We start from the raw sequence: 23,926 nt of genomic DNA on the forward strand, positions 1-23,926 counted from the left end.
GTGTACAGATCAATTCCAACAAAAAAACATGTATAATAACCATCCAACCATAAACATACACAGATAAAACCATACAGCCATAAACGTTTACTGATCAAAACAATCTAGTGTACGGATTAAAAATCATCCAACAATAAATGTGTATAAAATAATCATATATTTCAGTTGTGATATAAAAATATTAAAAATAATAAAACAAAATGCATATCAAATTAGAAAAAAAATACATGGATTTTTTGTATATTTTTTTTTTATTACATTATCAGTTATTTGAATAGTTATGATAAAGAGAAGAGAAAAAAATAATAAAAATGAATAGAAACAAAATATTAAAAATATTTTTTTATTCACTCACGATTCCCACATTTCTCTCACTATTACACTCTCACCCTCTCACTTTCTCATCACTCTCTCTTACTCACGCTCTCTCACCAGCTAACACACTCACACACTTTCTCATCACTCTCTCTTACTCACTATCTCTCTCACCACCCATTTTTGTTATTTTAAATAGTAAACTTATTAAAAACTTAATATCTTCCCAAAAACCTATTAAAACTGCAACACACCCTTTTCAATATCCCATGCTGACTTTTGGCTTGACGTCGGTTTTAAGACCACCGTAAAGTCCATGAATCGCGGAACTTCAAGAAGAAACTGTCCTTGGTGATTGTAGATAACCTTGTTTGTCAACATTTTCAGTTCAGCTAAGTAACCAATCTTGTCGCCGTGATCCGAATCTTGACGAAGTAAAGCATCTTCCAGTTTATCAAACAAGGGCATCTTCAAATCCATTGGAAATCCATCAGTGTTGGAATCAACGTTCAAGAATCTTCTGATTTTTTTCCCCAGCTTTGTTGTGCTTAATTCAGAAACTCAGGAAAGGCAACATCAAGAATATTAAAAACCTCCTTCATGCTATTTCGATATAGAGTCCTAGTAAGTAAAATCTTATTTGGCATCTTGATAAGCGCAACAAACTTAAGAAAACTCATCATCTCATTCCTAGGGTCAGTTCCTCTATCGAAAATAACGAGTGAAGGAATGCTTATTAGAAGATCTCTACAAAGATATGCAGCTTCTATACCATTGTTATCAGCAACTATATTGGAAAATTGTTTGGCGCCTAAGAAGATAATACTCTTGTTGAAAGCCCATTGCTTTAGTATCTCTAACTGTTGAGACCGAGTATTAGCCTTCGCTGAGTAGAAGTCAAGCAACATGATCTCATCGGCTTTCAATTCAACAAACTCCTTTTTCCAAAATTTAACCATCCATTTTGGAAGCACAAATAGAGGTTTATTGGGTGTCTTTTAAGGTAGCCATATATGAAATTGATCATCAAGAACGTCTTTTCAGATATTGGAGCTTGAGCTAGAATGCATCCATTCGAGTTTTGCACCCCCAAATTTTTTTATGGAAATTAAATATCTCTATGTGATGAGCATTCATAATAATTCTGTGCACAGGATGAGGGAAAACACCAGTTCCTAAAAATAGCTGATAGATAATCAAGAATTTTTTTTAAAATAATTCACCGAGTTGAACTGCTAATTAGATGCGCGACCATGCTTTTTGAATCCAGTTAAGAAACCATATAAAACAATTGAAAAACATGGGAATTGGGGTTTTTTATTTTTATTTTTTTGCTCAAAAGTATATATATATATATATATATATATATATANATATATATATATATATTTATGGTTTCTAATGATGTGTTAGATTACAAGTTATTTTGAAGTTTATATGCTTCTTTTAACTTTAAAAAAAAAAATGTTAGGTTTCACACACATACATACACCCATATATTGATATATCTTATTATATAAAGTTGGATTTTGAAAGTTAGTCATTAACAAGATTCTGACATGTGTCAAGTCATCAATCTCAGATTTTGACAAGTGTAAAAGTTAATATTTAAAAAAAGAAATTTGATTACAACAAAAATAAAATATTTTGTTTTAAAAAATATTAATAATGTAAAAGATAATTATCAAAAATTACAGAATTTATTAAAAAATACAAAGTTTTTTTAAAATAATTATAAAGAGATTATATATATATATATTTCATAAAATTCGAAATTATAATATTATTTACTTATTTTTAATTTAAGTTATTAATTCTAAAAAAAATAGTAAAAGGGATTAAGGAAAATATACAGTTAATTATTAATTTTAAATTTTGTAAATATTCACTTCTATATAAAGATAGATCGTTTTATATTTAAATAATTTATTGAAAAACACTGCTTTCAACTTTGTTTAATTAACAAATTTTTTAATGGCAAGGTAAATTTTTCTTATTTTTTTAAACAAAAAATTTCTCCTACTTTTTACTTTTTTAGTTGGGAATAGGTAAATTAATATGTTGATCCAAAACAATCATATATGCGTCTTCTTTTCCTAATACTGTATTTTAAAATTAATTGTAGTATTTTTAGATTGTTTTATTAAATTTATATTTTCATCTTTGAATTATTTGGGATTTATATATTACCGTGCTTATAATTTTTTATTGTTTCTTTAATTATGTCAAATTAATTTTCTTCTAATTTCTCAATGGTTGGTCATAAACCCTTCTTTTTTTTGCAAACATAATTGTTACCATTATTCATTTAATCCCAAAGGAAGATAACAAATAGAAGCTCATCAACCTAATAAATAGATAAAATAGGCTAATCAACACAAGCTTATAACAAACATAGATAGATAGATTAAAAAAACATAAATCGTTGTTGATAGATCCATAGAAGCTCAAAGACTGTGACACCCTGATTTGCAGGAATGTTTAAAAGAATTGATTTGGCCACATATGTCACCAAAATACACTTATTTTTCCAGTCAAAGGTCCTAAGAGAACTTCATGATAGGTGACCTTTATGGAAGTGATTGTCGGAACTGTGCGAGTGAGAACTAAACAAAGGAAAATATCATTTGTTGATTTGTAGGGTCGGTAAACAAGTTTTTAAAGTCTCCCAGATGTTACAAACCGGCCATCGAATATGGTTAGGTCCACGAGCCGGGAATAGATGTAGGGCTCACTTAGGAAAGTGGGCCCATTGACTGAGAGTGGAAATGGGCTCACTAAGCAAGGTTGCAATGTGAAAGATACTTCTACGAATACATTGGGAAATTTAACATTAGTTAATATCAAAAGATTTTGTGACGTTAGAAAAAGGTTTTTACTTTCATTGGTTGTTGGAGCAAGCCATTTTGAGATAGCAAAAAGACGTGAACATGTTCTCTCCTGTGACAACCTGTCCATGGACCCCACTAGGTCAATTGGTGGCAACTTGTCTATGGGAATGTTGTTAAAGGGTGAGGGACCAGGGTTCGAGGAACGTCTGATGCACCAATAACCTACTGATGGATTTGGATATCCACAGTGATGGGTTAGGATCGATGCCCTGGAGGGCCAGCCTATGGGGGCAACTAGAAGTGAGGCTAGTGGGGTCCACAGACGGGTTGTCACTTCTCCACACATGAGGAGGGCAGAGCCGATGTTGTCTCTATGGTGGAGAAGATTGGACGCAACGTTATCTCCCCAAAGGAGGAAGGTGGAGGAGGTTGGATGCAAGGTTATATTCCCAAGGGTGAAAGACGGAGCCAAGGTTCTCTCTACAATGGAGGAGGTTGGACGCAAGGTTCTCTCCATGAGGGATGAGGGCGGAGCCGAGGTTTTCTCCATGGTGGTCATACATTATTGTGATGATACATCATTGATTAGTATATTATGTAATATATTTTTTATTCAAAGTATTTTTTGAGCCAACAATTTTAGCAATTAAAATACTATGCAGAAGTGAAAGTAAAATAGTTGGCTTAATGTGTTCATATAGACATTTTCTAGGTTGTGATAAAGAATATATTTGTAACATAAAGTATATTTAGGTGTAAAAAAATACACTTTTAATAGTAACACACATAAAAGATTTGTAAATGGATATAAATCAGTTTATTATAACAAAAATAAAATTTATAAATAACGTACGACAAATTTTAAATTTTTTTCAAAACTTACATTACTCCAGATTTTGTTTCCTAAATACAGTAAAACCTCTATAAATTAATAATGTTGGGACTAAGACATTTTATTAATTTATAGTGATATTAATTTATCTATAAATTAATAATAATTATTTTATAGTGTAAATTAATAATTATTAATTTATAGATATATTTTTAATTGTTTATTTTTAAAAAAATTATGAATTGGAACAACTATAGCAAAATAAGATTAAACTTTCGGATGTTATAAATTTTATGGTTTAGGAATTGAACTTGTAATATTTAGAAAGCACTATTTACAATAAATTACAAATATTATAGACAAATTGACTTATACACATGAGACACATAAATTCAAATCTATGAATAATAATATCAATTCTCCTATTTTAATAATCTGTCAAATTATCAAATTGTAAATGATGCATATCTAAAAATTAAAACTTTAAATTTAATTATTTGTATGACATGTTATAAAATATTTTAGAGATATCATTATAGGTTGAAAATACAACATTACAATTGTTCTATAGAATTGAGCTTTAGGAGAAACATACACTATTATATCAGTATATATATATATATATATATAAATTTACATAATTATTAATTTATGATATTATTGGGACCATATTTTATAAGGAGATTTCGAAAAAATTATTATCTTATTATCTTATCGAATATTGTTAATTTTTACACTGGCCCGATTTGAGACCAGCAAAATTTATTAATTTATAGTGTTTATTAATTTATAGAGGTTTTACTGTAGTTTACATTTCATTCCAACTAAAAAATAACAGCAATCAATATGGAAATAAAAACTCTCATATATTTAACTACACATTTTGTTGTGTTTTGAGATGTTTTTTATCTGAATCCTTCGCAAACAAAGAAAACAACAATTTGATTCCCATTTTGTTTTCCAAAACCTGTAAGCTTTGATTATTAATGTAAGAGAAACTTTGATTGACATTTATTTAAATATTATAATTAACATATATAAATTTAATAAAAATTTTAACTATTACGAATATGTAAAATTAAAAAAGTCTAAAATACTATATAATGTGGTTATATTGTAGATGAGTTATAAAGAGTACATGTTGGAATTAATAAAATATCATTAAATTTGTGTTAACACGGGTTAAATCTTCATTTAATTATTTATCAACACTACTAATATTAGAATATTTAACATAAAATCAAGCTGATTTAACTAAGATTGTGTAAAATAATTAAATCATTAGGAAAAATGTGACTTAATCACAGCGTATAAATTACTGATTATATATTTATATCCCTTAATTTTTTGTTATAATAATTAAAAATCAAAATAGAATCTCAAACACTAAACAAAACAAACTAAATATAACAAACAAATAGTCATGAAGTGTATTGCAGGTTAAAAAATAATATAAATATTTAGCCACGCAACAACCGGAAAATTTAGTTATTCTTCTATTTACAAAACATCCAATATTTAACAAATAGATACAACAGAAAATATAAATTATATGCCCGCGGTGTGCCGCGGGTTAAAATCTAGTTGTAAGACATAATTATTGTATTGATTTTAGATATTTGCTGACCTTGTCAATGATTCCACATATCCAACAAACATGACCAGAACCTTGCTTCCATATCCACGAATGCTCACAATTTTTCAGTATTTCTCCACTTGTCTACAAAAAGAAAATGTCACAAAAATCATTAGTATCAATCTCAACCTTGCGTTTTAACTAAACAACTCTTGTCAATGACAAGAAATGGTAAACCTCAAATGTGTTTGAAACTGGTACATCTTTTCGCCAAACAGTTTCATTCAGGTCGAAGATGGCTTTTCCTTTGTCTTTACTCGTATTGATTTCGACCAATTCATTTCCCTAAACACAATAAAAACTAATTCATCAAACATATTAAATACCAAAAGTTTGCTACATCTAAGATCATAACAACAGCAACAAAAGACTATTATAACCGTAGAATAATTCTTATTTATAGAGATATGTACACTTACATCTGAAAAAATATCCTTGTCTAGCCCTTTACCACTGTTACCACCTATGCTGCTACCACCAATCATGAGATGTTTAAATGAGCTTCCTATTGTATGATTCTTAGGTATGTCTTTTTCCCAAGTCAAGTACATGACTGGTACGTCCACTAATCCATCGCCACTGCTTCCACCGGCTTCTTGATTATCTAGTATCATGACTTTCTTCCTTTTGTCATCATCGTTTTGATATAGGTCTGAATATATAAAATTGGGTGATAATTATTGAATTGTTTTCCTTCCGTCAAAATATTACTTCAAAACTGAAATATATATAAGAAATGTTAATAAAAATAATAGAAACTTTTTAAAAAATAAAGTTTTAGCTAGTTAAAGTTCTTTCTCGATATGTTATAATAGATTGATAAAATTTAGAAGGCTTGGTTTATACATTAACATAAGATAGGTGTTTATACATAATGGTAGAGATATGATAAAGCTAAGTTTCCTATTCTAAAATAAATACAAATGTAAATAATACATAAGAGATAAATGTAAAAATTCCTAATGTATATCTTCTAGATCCTTCTAGTTGATCTTGGTAGATCTCCGGTTTCCATGATATATACAGTAAAACCTCTATAAATTAATACTCTATAAATTAATAAACACGATAAATTAATAAATTTTGCTAGTCCCAAATCGGGATAGTGTAAAAAATAACAAAATTCGATAAGATAATAAGATAATAATTTTTTTTGAAATCCACATATAAAATATGGTCCCAAGAATATCATAAATTAATAATCATGTAAATTTATATATATATATATATATATGCTGATATAGTAAAGTTTGTTTCTCTTAAACCTCATATTTATAAAACAATTGTTATGTTGTATCTTCAAACTATAAAGATATAAAATATTCTATAACATTTCATAAAACAGCTAAAATTTTTTAAAGTTTTCAATTTCTAAATATGATTCATTTACATTTTGATAGTTTGATAGACTATTAAAATACGATAATTGATATTCTTATTCATAAATTTGAATATTTATGTCATGTGTATAAGTGAATTTGTCTATAATATTTGTAATTCATTGTCAATAATATTTTGTAATTATTTCAAATACAATTCCAATACTATAAAATTTACAACATCCAAAATTCTAATCTTATTTTGCAAAAATTGTCTCAATTCATGATTTTTTAAAAATTAGAAAATTAAAAATATACCTATAAATTAATAATTATTAATTTACACTATAAAGTAATAATTATTAATTTATAAATAAATTAATATCACTATAAATTAATAAAATGTCTTGGTCCCAACATTATTAATTTATAGAGGTTTTACTGTATTATACTTTGTCCATAGTATATAGATGAGTTATAGATATTTTGAACCAAAACTCATACTAGTGATGAAAGACTAAACAAACAAAGCAGAAATTCTAAGACTATTTTGACATCAAAAGTGAAGAAATAAAATGACTTTTAAAATAATGTATTCATACAATATAATTTAGACACAACTATAACTACGGGGGAAAATTGATTTTAGACATTGTTAAACTTCAAATAATTTTTCAGCATACTATACTTTTATAAAAATATATATGTATATATGTTCATGTATATCAGCATGTTCATGTATATATATAAAGCTCATAGAAACAAATATGCATACCTTGTGATAATTTCCTCTTTGAATCCATTGAAAAGAAAATAGAGATTCATAAATCAAAGTTCTCAGTTTCTTTTTCTTTCTCAAACAGAATAATTTAGAGAAAACCAATTTTTCTGTTCCTAAACTGAATTTCATCCTCCCAACTCACTTATTTATATCAGAAATGAGGATTAAAATAATAATAATAAACTAGTATAGTGTTTTACATCAAATACAAACAAAAATATGAAACATAAATACAAGGCTAAGTTTATTATAAATTTAAAACCATTTTTTACACGCGAAAATTTGATATACCGTTAATTTTATTGTAATAGTTTTCACACTTCAAATCAAAATACCGTTAGTATTGTTATAACCACTTAAATAATAACTTATTTAATTAAAATAGGGACAACTTTTCTCTCATTTTCTTTTATCTTAACTTTCCTTCATTTTTTATTTTTCAATTAAAAAAAATTAAGCTGGAAGAAAGATACTAAACTCTTTTTCCGATTCGAATACTCATTTAAAAAAAAACAGTCACAAATATAATGTGTTGGTATCAATTTCCGCTCTCTACGAATATAAGGATATGGCTATTGGGCTAGCCTGTTGTGGCCCAAAGTTGACAAAAAAAAATGCATTGAAATTCTTGCTTATTTTATTATCTCCAGTTTACTGAAAACTCCTTAAATGATTTTAAAAACATCAAATTTAGATTATACTCTACATGTATCAAAAATGCTTATAAGTAGATGACTTCTAAAAAATTTAGATAAAATTTCTTAAATTATTTTTATTTTCATATAATTAAAATAGGAAAGTGTACTAGCTAAAAATTTAAATATTTTTCTAACATATTTCATATTGGACAGAATAATAGTAAATAAATTGTAAGTGTGACACCCTGGTTTCAGAGACTTGCGGAGAGGTTTAAAAGAATTGATTTGGCCACCTATGTCACTAAAGTGCACTTATCTTTTAGATCAAAGGTCCTAAGAGAACTCCAGAGTTACGTGTTTGAGCTGGAGTAGTCTCAGGATGGATGATCTTCTGGGAAGTGATTGTCAGAACTGTGTGAGTGAGGACAAAACACAGGGAAAGATCATATTGTAATTTGTAAGGATGGTAACAAGTCTTTAAAACCTCATGGACGTAGCAAACCAGCCGTCGGAAAACCACAATAAATCAAATATTAGATATTAATATGTTAAATTAATTATTATAGTTTATTTGTGATTAAAACAGAGGAAGGCATGTTTATGGTTTGATGGGGTGTCACACCCACTTGACTTTGATTTGCAAAATAAGATTTTACATCATATGGTAAAACAGAGGAAGGCATGTTTAATATATTTTGGTTTGCAAAAATAATAGCAAGAGACAAGAATTCTCGATGCTAACGAGACTGCAGGTTTCTCAAAATAATAAAACTGGATATATGTGAGCAAAAACTGCAGGTTTCTCAAAAACTGCAGGTTTCTCAAAATCAAATTCAATGCCTTAAACATAAAACTAGACTTGATTTAAGAGACTTAACCAGACTACTAAGAGGCCCTAGACTTGACTTAAGGACTAACCAGACTTCACTTAAGGACTTAATTAGACTTGACTAAAAGGACTTAGACTTAACCAGACTTGACTAAGAGGCCTAGACTTGACTTAAAAGAGACTTAACCAGATTAGACTCGACTTGAAAATTGTCAGGAAAATTAACTAGACTTGGAAATTTTTAGGAAAATAAAAAAGAAAAAAACTGCAGGTTTATTATTCAGCGCCAACTAATTGGTTTAGTGAATTTTATCAAAAAGTTTCAGTTCCCGCTTAGTTTTTCTGTCTCCAGCGCCATCTAATTGTTTTCCATAAATATTAATCACAAATAAACTATAAAAATTTAGGGTTTTTAAAGAAATCCTTATGACGCCGTCAAAAGAAAAAGATATCGCCTGTAAACAAATCTCTTAAGAGCTTGAAGAGAAACTGCTAGAGAGCAATCTCAGATACAAGGTAACGTGTATTGGATTTAATATTTGAAGTTAGTTTTGTGAATTTTAGTATCATACATATTTTGGCATTGCTAACTACTTTATTTGTTTTTTTCTTAGTTTAAGATCGATCATGGATTTTATGGATTCAGAGACACAAAGACCTGATGATTTATCACAGTTGGAAGCAGATTACAGCATCCCTCCTCCCCTTGCTCCAGAATGTAAAAGCTTCAAATGGAAGATACAGATCATAGGTAATTATTTGAGTTATATTATTGAAAGTCATTTTCTGATTGAACTGTTCTTAAAACTGTTTTTAAACTGATTTACGATGATTATACGTAACGTAATATAGCATTGGATACACTCTTTTGTTTTTGATACTGAATCAGTTCAATNTAGACTCGACTTGAAAATTGTCAGGAAAATTAACTAGACTTGGAAATTTTTAGGAAAATAAAAAAGAAAAAAACTGCAGGTTTATTATTCAGCGCCAACTAATTGGTTTAGTGAATTTTATCAAAAAGTTTCAGTTCCCGCTTAGCTTTTCTGTCTCCAGCGCCATCTAATTGTTTTCCATAAATATTAATCACAAATAAACTATAAAAATTTAGGGTTTTTAAAGAAATCCTTATGAGGTTTTAAAGACTTGATACTTCCCATTATCATCAGGTCACAAGTCAGAACGTATACCTAACTCGCGAAGATCTTTTCTAGCACTCAAATTATCCTTTGATTTTTCTTTGTCGTCCAATAATGTGTAGCGTAAATTGTCAAACACATTTTTATCTATATGCATGACATCCAAATTATGCCTCAACATAATAAATTCCCAATAAGGCAACACAAAAAATATACTTCTCTTCTTCCATTGTTGAGTACTAGATCTTCCAACATGACTTCGATCTCTTTTTCCTCCAACTCCAACTAAACCATGCTTCTTACCAAGAGTAACATTAACCTGTTCTAGTTGATGAACAATTGTAGAACCTGTTAACGTCACTGGTGGTGATCTGGTTTCGATATATCCGTCAAAATTAGTTATATTTTGACGAAAATCATGATCTTGAGGAAGAAAGCGACGATGACCCTGAAAACAATTTTTTTTGCCATGGCGTAAACGTTGGCCGGTGCCATCAAAATTGCAGCTTGGACAAGCTGATGTCGTATATATATTCCAACCCGACAAATTTCCAAGACCAGGAAAATCACTAATTGTCCACATGATGGCTGCTCGCATGTCAAATGTTTGTTTTGTGGAAGCATCTACTGTTTTAACCCCATCAAACCATAATTCCTTCAATTCTTTGATAAGTGGCTGTAAGTAGACATCAATATCATTACCAGGCATTTGCTTTCCAGGGATAACCATAGAGAGGATCATTGATGTCTGCTTCATTGACATCCATGGTGGCAAATTATAAGGAAATAATATCACTGGCCATATGCTATAACTATTACTCATTGTACCAAATGGGTTAAAACCGTCAGTCGCCAAGCCTAGTCTGACATTTCTTGGATCAGATGCGAATTCTGGATATTTTTGATCAAATGATTTCCAAGCCTCTCCGTCTCTTGGATGTCGAAGCTTGCCATCATTATTAGACGCAGTTGCATGCCATCTCATGTGGGTAGCAGTTTTTGATGACATGAATAAGCGTTGTAGTCTCGGTTTTAGAGGAAAATAACGCAAAATTTTTGCAGGAGTTTTTTTTGTTTTCTTCTCTGATCCAGATATTGTACCTTTTGCTGGAGTTTTCTTCTTTATTTTCTCTGATCCAGATACCGTACTTAGCCTAACCTTACTCTTGGCAGAAATATTTTGTTTCCAACGAGAAGCTTCACAAACTTTACAAGTCTCCCTTTCTGCATCTGCCTCCCAAAATAACATGCAATCATTTGGACATGCATGAATTTTCTCGTAACTCAATCCTAATTTACGAATAACTCCCTTCATGTCATTAAATGACTTTGGCAACTTAGCATGTGTAAATGCTTCTTTCAGCAAATCAAGCACCATAGATATGCCTTTGTCACTTATCCCACACATACACTTGATATGGTACAACTTCAATATAAAAGACAACTTCGTGAATTTTGTGCATCCATCATATAGCTCTTGGGTAAAATCAGCAAGCAACTCATCAAAACTTTCTTCTTTTCTAAAATTTCCACTTGAAGTTGATGGTCTATCAGTGTCCATAGGCTGCTCACAAGATCCAAATGCATTTTCACCATACATATTAGTATCAATACCAGGGAAAAGATCATCCAAGAGATTCAAAGTTGAATCCATTTCAACTTGAGCTAAATCATCAGTAGGTACTCTTGCATTTTCTGTGACAAATATTCTCTCTCCGTGAAACACCCAACTTGTGTAAGAACTTAAAAAGCCATAGCATATCAAATCACCTTCAATATCTTCTCTTGACTTGAATTTGGCTAGAGAACAACAGTTACATGGACATTTCATTGTGGATGCAGTTGATTTACTAAATGCAAAATCCAAGAAATTTTTAATCCCTGATAAGTAATCTTGAGATAAACGTGGTTTCTATATCCATGACTTATCCATCAAAACCTGAAAGAACGTTTTTGGGTTTTACTTTGGAGAAAAAAATAAACCTAGAAAAATTAAGAAGATTAATAAACACCTAATTAGGAATAGAATCGGCGTGAAGTTGTCCGGTTGTTGTGTGAATAAGAAGTCGTGGTGTAAGGCGAACCGAGTCGTAACTTGTTTGATTAATTCCAATATGTGTTGTTCAAGCCGAGTGTTTCTTCACAAATAAAAGTCAATTCTCAAGAAAATCCTGCGTGAGACCATAATTCTAGAGTCAAATAATTAAACAAACCCTGATGTCAATCTGTAATTAATTAAAGCTAATCATAGAATCAAAGTCAGAAAAACACTTACTTATGATTAAGGATCTAATTTGTGTTAAAAACTCCAAGAAGAAAAGAGATGCTAGTTGGGATTAGGTTTGTCGATGGTGATACAAATTATTAAAGATTGAGTTTTTTTGTTTACGTTCACAAGTCTTTTTGTAAACATATTTATTAATTATATAAATATAATTTAATTTAGAATCAGTTTTTTATTGATATAAGTTTTATATCGTTTAAAAAAGTGATTTTACAAAAAAAAATAAAGACATCAATTATCTAAATGATATAAAAATATATTTTATATCACTTTTAATAAAGTGATACAATCTAATAGAAACTGAATCAGTTTTAAATAATTGACGTAATATTAGATAATTATAATATCAATTGATATGAGATGCTAATAATATTTATTTGCGTCACTTGAAAATAAGTAATTTAAAATTACTTCATTTAATTTTGTGATACAAAATAAATGATATAACATACCTGTTTTTTTGTAGTGTTTCTCTACTATAAGTTTATAAGTCAGTTATATGACATGTTGAGTTATACAAGGATTAGTGGTAACATCGAACATAACAATCTTTGTTGCATCAGCAAGAATGATCTGATGGATGCCAAAAAAAATTAAATCAGAAATTTTTTAAAAATTAGATATTTGATATTGCTTCAGCAAAGACACTTGTATAAACTCTTTAAAATCAGCTCAAGAATTCATATTTGTATAAACCCTATTACTTCGCCAGTATTCTTCTTTCTCAGCTTAGACTAGGTTTTCAAACTCTTTCCATCGAAGTTTCTTTTAGTCTCCCATTGTAAAGACCATGGCTATAAGAAAAAAACTCTCCAATTTTATTATAGTTAAACTTGTTAGTGTTCTTACTTCATTAAAGTAATCAATCTTGTATCGATGATCATAATCCCGACTAAGAAAATCTTCTTCCATTTTATCAAACAAGGACATTTTCAAATTCAGTGAAGGTCTTTCATTGGTGTCAGCATTAATACATTCACAAAACTTTCTTATCTTTTTTCCTAGTTTGGTTGCACTTTAAAAACTCTGTAAGACAACATTAAGAATATTGAGAACTTTCTTTTTGTTGTTTTGTTATAGTGTCCCAGTGAGTAAAACCTTATTTGGCGTCTTGATACATGAAACAACCTAGATAAAACTCATCATCTCGTTCTTCGGATTAGTTCTTCTGTTGAAGATAAGAATGTTTAAGAGTGATATCCCTACAAACATATGAAGCTTCTGTGCCACTGTTATCTAAGACTATGTTGGAAAATTGTTTGGCGCCTAGGAAGATAATGCTTTGGTTTAAAATCTATTGCATAAAAACTTCTAACTATTTAGATCGGGTATTAGCATTGGCCGAGTAGAACTCAAGCAACATGACGTCATGGATTTGATTTAACAAAATTTCTTTTACAAAAGTTAAACATCTATTTTGGAAGCACAAATAGATGATTAGTATTTAGTTGTTTTTTAAGATAAACCATGAATTTGATCTTCAAGAATGCTTTTTTAGATATATGAGCTTGAACTAGAACGCAGAGTTTTTAGAGCCAAGTTCTTGCATAGAAAATTGAGTATTTCAATATGATGAGATTTCATAATAACTTTGTCCAAAGGATGAGGGAAAATGTGAATTTGGATCAAGTAATTCCGATGATACAAATTTTAGATTCCTTAAGAAAAAGGAAATGCAAGTTACTCATATTTAGAAACTTTCACATTTACATCATTGGAGTAACTATCTTTATGTTTTGCATTAAGTTTTACAAATCTCATCATATCGAAAAACTCAACTATCTATGTATCAATTTGGTTGTATAAATGGTTGCTTTCTAACTTAAGTTCTAATATTTGAAAAATGTGCTTAATTGTCAATTTAGGTCTACCTTACAAAACATCTTAATAGTAAAGTTTCTGTTGGTGTTTCCAAACTGGATGTTTAAATTTTGGAAAAAATAATTTGTTTAGTTGAAGTTCAATAACGTCAATTTGCTTGACTTCTACTCGACCAAGACTGGTACTCGATCTCAACAGTTAGAGGTTTTAAAACGATAGATTTTAAAACCAAAGTATTATTTTGTAGGCACCAAGCAATTCTCCAACAGTTTCTTTGATAACAGGTGTACAAAAGCTTCATATTTTTGTAGGGAGGTTGTCTTAAAGACTTAAACATTCATTGACTTGTTAATTTTTAACAGAAAAACTGATTCCAGGAATAAAATGATGAGTTTTATTAAAGTTGTTACATGTATCAAAACGTCGCATAAGATTTTATTTACTAGAACACTATACCAAAATAACATAAGGGATGGGCTTAACTGTTGATTTCTAATTGAGACACTATACCCTAAATGATTGCTTTCAATAATTCAAGTTCTAAAATTTTAAAAGATGTGCTTCATTGTCAAATTCATTTAAGGGTATTGTGCAAGGAACCATAATAGTAAACTTCTATTACTGATTCCAAATAGATATTGAACTTATTTTGTTTCTTTTTTTGAAGTGTTTGATGGATTGGTCAATGCTATTCTATTGCTCAATTTCTACTCCGCAAAAATAGTTACATGATCCTAGCAATTAAAGTTATGAAGCAATAGAACACAACCCGAAATTTTTTCTTCTTGGGCATCAAGCAATTTTTATAAGCATTTTATACGATAAATCGATAACATTGGTACAAAAGTTTCGGAAGATTGAAGACATTCTCTTAAATGTTTGTCATCTTCGATAAATGAAGAAAAGAAATTATAAGAGTTTTCAAGTTGTTGTTCATATCTAAAGAGGCTACAAAATCTTTGAATCATAAGGAATATTAACAAAAATAATATAAGAGAGATGTTCAACATCATTAATGATGTCTTGCATGAGTTTATGAAGGACAACAAACTTATGGGAGGAGTTTTTTTTTTCTCAAATGTGTTGTCGAAACTGTGAAACCTCTAAAAAATATTAAGATTTTCTTTTTGATGATTAGAGGAAACCGTTGAAAATTCATTGTCGATTTATTAATATTATGTACTTTTAGGAATCCAAAGTTTTTTGTGGTACCAATTAGCACTACAAGAAATTCATTAATCACTTCCTACAAACTTGTAAATTTTGTAATTTACCACCATAAGATACATATACAATACGTTCTCACACATTTTTTACTCTGTATATTTTCTTCATAAAATTATCTTTATCATTGTATATTGTATAATGGAACAGTGTGAGTGTGAGAGATGTATCGTTGCATTTTACTATCTTCTCTTTTCCAAAGTGTTATTAAAAATATTGTTTATCATGTAATATTGTCTCCAATACTATTCTCTTTTCCATTTGTGAAACACCATTTTTCGATTGGACAACACTACTGAACTTTTTCAATTCGACAAACTCCAGTGATTGACGTGCTTCATGTTCACAAAACCGTGCACCAATGATATTGTCTTGTCTGATTTGTTACCAATGATGTAGTCCTGCAAAGCAAACCAATGGCACAAGTCTATGAAATATTTGCTTGCGGCCTTAACTAATATAGATAATTTCCAGTTCTATATTAATTTCAGAAAAAAAAATCTTTAATGCAGTGGTTCGATCTTGTTTAATGAGTGCAATGTCTTTGAACCTTCGTAATAAACTAATAAATAATAATTTTTTGTTTAACATCTAATTTGTTTTGGCATTTTTTTTTGTTAATTGTTTAATAGTCCTAGGATGTAAGAATTGGTAAGAACGACCCATCACCAAAGTTCTTATGTGCATGTGAGACGTTCAACCGGATAATTAAGGAACAACCAACCATCTGGTCTATGACAAAGAGACAGACTTTACTAGGAACTTTCATTTCAGTTACTGCAACCACACCGTAATCTTTAGTTTCCTATGAATGGAAATTAGCTTTTGACTTCTACGGTAATATCCTGATTTGTACCAAACTAGCTTTTCTTAATTGATTCAAGATGCAACCTAACTCTTTGAACGTGGAAAGAACCAAAAGCATCAACCTTTTATTTTGTTTTTATGTATGAAACTAAACATGGGAAACCAAATAAACAAAGACCAAATCCAGAACCAATTAAACGTAAACAACAGAAGAGTCAAAGGCACAAATATCAAGTTCTCTAGCTTCCTCCATCAGATCGTCCCTGACCACTGTAACCTCCACCACCATCACAATGATCACCTCCATAACCACCACCGCCACCGTATTCGCCTTCTTAGGCGGTTTAGTATCTAGGATATTTTCCTATATGGTTAAGGCAATATATATGTTTAATTTCTATTCAGACATATCCCTTTCCTATTCTTTAGCATCCTCTTTCTCTATATAAATATGTAAACCTTGACAAATGATTCAATAAGAAAGACAGAGAAATTATTAGTTTAGCAGTAGAGCTTCCCTTTGGCATGTACGAATTGCTCTAGAAACCCTATTTTTTCTTTTCTCATCTTATTCTTCTTCTCGTTTCAAACTTCTTTTTTTCTATTCTTCAACTATGGGTAATACAGATAAAGAAACTGAATCCAGCAAATCTTCGAATGATCAAACCTTGATCTCTCCTTATTTTCTTCATGCCTCTGATCATACCGGCCAAGTCCAAACTCCAATTCTTCTAAACGGCTCTAACTATGAACGATGGGCAAAGTTAATGACCAACTCTCTTTGCACCAAAAGAAAACTAGGGTTCAATAATGGAACTCTCCTCCGATCCACGACAGACATGGACGAAGTAGAGCGTTGGGATATGTTCAACTCAATGATCATTGGCTGGATCTATAGCAGCATCGAGCCCCATCTTCAATCATCTATTTCTGTAGTTTCTGATGCATCAGTAATGTGGGCAGCTTTGAAAGGGCGGATTTTTACAAGTGATGACACACGAGTTCATCAAAGTATATTGGGATGATCTGTCCAATTTTGAAGCAGCTTTCACTTGTTGTTGTGGTAATGATTGCTGCTTAGTCAACTTGGTGATCTAACTCTTGAGAGTGTGTATTCTCAGATTAAGCAAGAAGAGACCCATCTTAATACTACTCGACGAACAAAAGATAAAAGCAGCATTATTGGCTTCTTGGCAACAGCGGCTGCAATCACCAAATAAAATACCTCAATGACATGTACTCATTGTGGTAGAACACGACACGAGAAACAACAATGCTTCAAGCTTGTTGGTTACCCAGAATGGTGGGGAGAACAGCTGGCTCTCGGGCGAGGAAACTCAAGTCATGGTCGAGGTTCTGTTCGAGGATGAAACAGAGGCGGACGTGGTGGTTACTCTGCGCATCAAGTAGGCTTGTTAGGATCACACCCTGCAAGTTTGTACACCATTGAGGTCTCAACCTTCTCCACAAGTGATTCTGGAATCCCAAATCTCACCCAAAGTCAGTGGAACTTGATTGCTAACTTCGTGACTAGCAAGAAGCAAAACAACACCGACAAACACTTCAGTAAGACAGAAAAACTTGTCATCTTTGGCACTAGTAGTCGGTATGACATCATTATTGATTCTGGTGTATCTCACAATATGACTGGTGACATAAACTTGTTGACAAACTTATTTAAAATCGATCCTTGTGCCATTGCCTTACCAGATGGTGGTTTTACTTGGGCCACACGTCAGGGCACATTAAATCCCGGGGGGAAATTAGTACTTCGTCGCGTCTTCTATGCCCCTGAATTATCTATGACTCTTATCTCAGTTTCTCAATTGTTGGACGAAATTGCAAGTTTTGTGATATTTACGAAACGTTTTTGTGCGATACATGACCAAGCTTCGAGGACTTTAATTGGTGCGGGTGAGAAGAGTAATGGGGTTTATCACTTGACTGGTGCGGTTGTTCTTCAGGCTCATCGTGTTGGTCGCAGTGATGTTCGCGCCTTGTGGCACAGGCGGCTAGGGCATCCATTGTCAAAAGTGTTATCTTTTCTTTCTGATTTAGGAGGTTTTACGAATATTGTTAGTGATTTGGAATAGCTTTGTGATACTTGCCTTCGTGCAAAACAAAATCGTGTTTCTTTTCAAGATAGTTCAAATAAAGCAGATGATTTATTTTCAATGATTCACTGTGATGTTTGGGGTCCCTACCGTGAAAAAATCAACAACTGGAGCATCTTATTTCTTGACTATTGTTGATGATTTCTCAAGAGCAGTTTGGACACATTTACTTCTCGAAAAATCTCAAGTAGCGGACGTTCAAAAGAACTTCATTGCTTTTGTTCATCGTCAATTCAACAAACACGTCAAGATCGTTCGTTCTGACAATGGAACAGAATTTATTTGTCTTCGCAAGTTCTTTGATTCTCAAGGAACAATTCATCAAACATCTTGTGTTGCTACCCCTCAACAAAATGGTCGTGTTGAACGCAATCATTGTCATATACTGAATGTGGCGAGGTCTTTGTTGCTTGAAGCCAAGCTCCCTGTACGGTTTTGGGGAGAAAGTATTCTGACAGCCACTCATCTCATCAACTGCACTCCCTCTCTTCTTCTTCTCGGTAAATCACCCTTTGAACTTCTATTTAAGAAACCTCCTGCTCACAAAGTCCGTCGCTCCAATGATAAATTTGAAGAGAGAGGTGTTAGGTGTATGTTTCTTGGCTATCCCTTCGGCAAGATAAGATGGATTGTCTATGAATTTGAAAAATGATAAGACGGTTGTTTCCTGTGATGTCATTTTTCATGAGAATGTCTTTCCCTTCCACTCCTTTGAATCTTCTATGGCTGACTCTTTAACGGTTGTCTCTCCCTCTCCTGTCCATCCTAGTTTCTTCGATGACATTGATTCACCGTCTTTGACAGGGGGAGATATCACTGCTCCTCCCACTATGGCATCTTCTAGTACCCCTGAAACAACCTGACCCATTTTTTTCTATAATAAATACAACATATAATTAAGCATCCCATACTACTTAATTAAACCAACTCAAACCCCAACTCATCATTAAACCAGCAATAACATTATACAAAGCGGAAACATACCAACAATACAAAACCATTACATCATCAATACCATAACATTCCTAACCATTCTATCCATCAACCTAGCATAACTCTAACCAAGGTTCCAGTAATATAACCATACATAATCAACATCATACAAACGAAACACTAGATCATCCTCCTTGATAACTCTCTAATTTATATGTTTTCAGCATCCTTTTTTGTCCATATTTTGCATTGTTCATACCTCTAACTTAGCATTTCTAGGTCATTAACTGTAGGAATTCACTTTTAGACCATTTAGGGTGTTGCATTTCTGCATTTGCATATTTTGGATGAAAACATGTGCTAAAGAGCCAAAAATGGGGAAAAACAAGGACAATCCGAGCATGTACCCGAAGGAGCCATCGAGCTGCAAGAACAAGTCTGAATCCCAACACGATCGACGAAGATCCAAGAACCGGAAGAGCAACCCGAAGATCTACCCGAGGAGTAACCCGACTTCACCCTCGTGTACCCCATCGAGTAGACCATCGGGCAAGTCTGGGAAGCTAGGTCAAAGGGGTTTCCATATATAAACCCCTCCTCTCCTAGCTCGCAAACGAGCACGCCGCAGACCCTCAAACCAGAGAGCGAGAGCTTTTGTGAGAGAACTGAGCGACTCAAACATTTTTCTTTTCGTTTTTGCATTTTTATTTCATAGTTTTTATAGTTTTCTTAGACTTTCTATCTTGTACTCTTTCTACTCTTCTCTATCTTTTAATACAATACAATTTTCATTCATTTTCGTTATTATGTTCCTTGTTTTCATGTCCGAGTAGTGTAGTAAAGTTTCTAGTGATGGGATAGATGATTTTGTCTTCTTGATCGGTTAGGATGCTTTAGTTTGATTGTAAATGATTGATAGATTTTCTTCTAGGTTGGTGTTCTTAATGCTGTCAACAGACCGAGAGGTTAAGATTAGATCTAGGGCGTTTCAGCGACCGAGAGGTGTAGATGAGATGCGTGAATTAGCCAATGCTAGAGGTTTACTTGACTCTGAGTAAGAAATTAGATGAGTTTGAGTTTACTGACAATAATGAATCGTTCTTAATGCCTGCTTGTTCATATTGCTAGTGCGAGAGTGTGGTAAGTGATAAAGGTTGATTGTTGCTAGTGCGAGAGTGTGGTAACAAGGTTTTAGAGATTCATTGTCTAGGAAATAATTGCTTGAGGCATGTAAGGCATCAGTACTGGTCTAGAATTTATTTGTTTAGGAGCTTTCGTATTTTATTTGTGTACATTTTCTTTACTTACTCGACCATTTACCCGATCAGGTACATGATAACCTGCATCGAGTACTACCTCGATTTGTTCATATCTCATTTGCTTACTCGATCACCCCACTCGATCATGTACTCGATTGCTTGCTTCGAGTGCTTAGGTCGTGTGGTTTCTTTGTTTACATTCTTTTTATTTATTTATTTTAGGACTGTTAGAATAAAAACCCTATCTGCTTGGCTTGACTTGTATTGTTCTGATCATATCCTTTCTGCTATCAATAGACAACCATTTGGATTGATAACCCTTTGTACTACAACTGCATAGGGAATTGATACCCTGGGTAAAAACTTGCTTATCAATTTGGCGTCATCGCCATGATTCCACGTCACATACCTGCACACCACAAACAACAATTGAGATGAGTAAGTATTATCACAAATACTTAGTGAGACAATCCTCCCATCTACTGGGCTATAAACACAAAAAACTGAGATTCCAATATTTAACAAACAACAAACAAACACAATAAACCAGGAAAACGGCAACACACAAGTTGGTGTCGACCAACACCAGAGAGGTGTCGATCGACACTGGCCACAACATGGTGTCGACCGACACCCACTTGGTGTCGATCATCACCGACCCCGCAGACACGTTCTGCTCTAAGTCGATCATCAAATCTCCGTTTCAAAATATCTCTAATTCGTCCCAAACTCATCCAAAAGCTTCAGGAACCTATAAGAACCATAACACAACCACCACAAGCAAGAACAACACCACAAAACATAACAAATCAAGCAAACAAAGGATTGTCAGACTTAGATAAGCCATGGTCGTGCACTCACCTCTTCGGGTTTGGGTTCGGGTTTCGGGCAGTGTGTAAAACCCGATCGGGTTCAGTACTTCTGAAGTTCGGATACCCGATCAGGTTCGGGTAATATCTGAACCCGAATGCCCACCCGATCTAATCCGATTTAAATGTAAAAATATGTATTTATAGGGATATGAACCCAGTACCTTGAGCATTTAAGGGTGTATCTTTAACCATTTTGACATCTTAGTTTCTTTGTCATAATGTGAAACGTTAAATATTTATATATATACAAGTCTTCTAAAATTTATAAAAAAGTAAAAAAAAATTTTTTTTTGTCCATGGTTTGTTTGAGTTTGGATATACCCGAATTACCCGAACCCGAACAGGTTATACCCGAACCCGACCCGATAGTATAAAAAACCCGAACGGTTTTATATGTCTAAACCCGAAAACCTGAACCCGATCGGATTCGGGAACCTGAATGCCCAAGGCTACTCCCAAAACCTCAAGAACACCTCTTCTCCCTCTTTTCTCTTAAAACAAAGAAACAACGACAACCAAAATTTTCCAAAACCCTTTTGTCGACAAAACACTTAAATATCTCGGTTCAATGGTTTTCCTTAAACCAAACCGGCCCAAATCGACAAGCCAAACCAAATTGGTCTAAACAAAATTGATGGTGTCGATCGACACTCCTCTTGGTGTCGATCGACACCCCTTCCCCAAATCCCCAAATTGGTTCGTGGATGTTACAACCCCTCCGCCAACACCAGCGACTGATACGTCTTCGCCCACAGAACCAGATCCTCAAGTGACAAGTGATATTGTTGCCTCTTCGGATCTTTGCCGTGGAAAACGGATACCTAAGCCTAATGTTCGTCTCTCTGGCTACCAACTTTACTCGGCTACGTCTTGTGATAAACCTCACCTCACTCCTCCCAATCAAGATCCCTCAAGTAAGTGTACTTATCCACTAACAGTTTTTCTTGCATATCACCGTTTTTCTGAATCACAGCAGGTTTTCCTTGGAAAACTTACGGCTTGCATGGAACCCGCAAGTTTTCAAGAAGCAATGCAATATCTTGAATGGCGTCAGGCTATGCAGGATGAGGTTGATTCTCTTGAAAAACAGCAGACATGGGATGTGACTACGTTACCTCCAAACAAACATGCTCTTGGTTGCAAATGGGTCTTCAAAGTCAAATATCTATTTGATGGAACTTTGGAGCTTTACAAAGCTCGTCTTGTTATCTTTGGTAATCGACAACAAGAAGGCGAGGATTAAAATGAAACTTTTGCTCTGGTTGCCAAGATGACTCTTGTCCGGTTTCTTTTTAAAGTTGCAGCAACAAAGAATTGGGATTTGTTTCAGATGGATTTGCATAATGCTTTCCTTCATGGTGATCTTGAAGAGGAAGTAAACATGAAACCACCACCTGGTTTCTCTGCTGCGGATAAAACAAAAGTGTGCAAGTTAAGGAAGTCTTTATCTGGTTTGAAACAAGCTCCCCGTTGTTGGTTCTCCAAGTTATCAAAGTCTCTTCTTGCATTTGGCTTTATTCAGAACAAGAAGGATTACTCTTTGTTCACTTATACCCACGGTACAACTTGTCTTGGTGTATGTTGATGACTAGATCATCAGCAGCAATGATCCTAGTCTTACAACTAAATTCAAGGCTTATATGAGTCAGTGTTTTCACATGAAAGATCTCGGGATTCTTAAGTATTTTCTTGGAAGTGAGGTGTCTCGTGCTCTGGAAATTATTTATCTTTCTCAAAGGAAATATGATTTAGACATCATTTCTGAATGTGGTTTGACTGGTTCCAAGCCGTTTGATACACCGATCGAACAAAATCACACTCTTGGCAACAATGATGGTCCATATTTTGACAATCCCGCACAATATCGCCCTCTTGTGGGTCGTCTGGTTTACTTAATATTTGTGACAACCCGTCTCGTGGACCCCACTAGTCCCGCTAGCCGCCCCCATGGATCCCAAGCTGGCCCTGCAGGCATCGATCCTAACCCCTCACCGTGGAAGGGAAACTACATCCAAATCCACCAGTAGGTTATTGGTGCGCCAGGCATTCCTCGAACCCTGGTCCCCACCCTTTAACAACCCTCCCACAGGACAAGTTGTCACCAATCAATTTATATGTGACAACCCGTTTGGTGGACCCCATTATCCCACAGCTAGCTGCCCCCATGGACTCCAAGATGGCCCTGCAGGGCATCGATCCTAACCCCTCACCGTGGAAAAGAAACTACATTCAAATCCACCAGTAGGTTATTGGTGCGCCAGGCGTTCCTCGAACCCTGGTCCCCACCCTTTA

The 23,926-nt window shown here is 33.0% G+C and overlaps 1 protein-coding gene and 2 pseudogenes across 1 annotated transcript; all 3 read right to left on the minus strand.

The window, feature by feature from the left end:
- LOC104709772 lies at nucleotides 553-6,228 on the minus strand (annotated as a pseudogene).
- On the minus strand, nucleotides 10,352-12,151 carry LOC104709773. The gene has a single exon (XM_010426334.1). The coding sequence runs from the start codon at nucleotides 12,149-12,151 to the stop codon at nucleotides 10,352-10,354; it is 1,800 nt and encodes a 599-aa protein (XP_010424636.1).
- Nucleotides 13,622-14,215, minus strand: LOC104709774 (annotated as a pseudogene).

The sequence above is a fragment of the Camelina sativa genome, chromosome 8 (assembly GCF_000633955.1).
Source record: "Camelina sativa cultivar DH55 chromosome 8, Cs, whole genome shotgun sequence".
Classification (NCBI taxonomy): domain Eukaryota; kingdom Viridiplantae; phylum Streptophyta; class Magnoliopsida; order Brassicales; family Brassicaceae; genus Camelina; species Camelina sativa.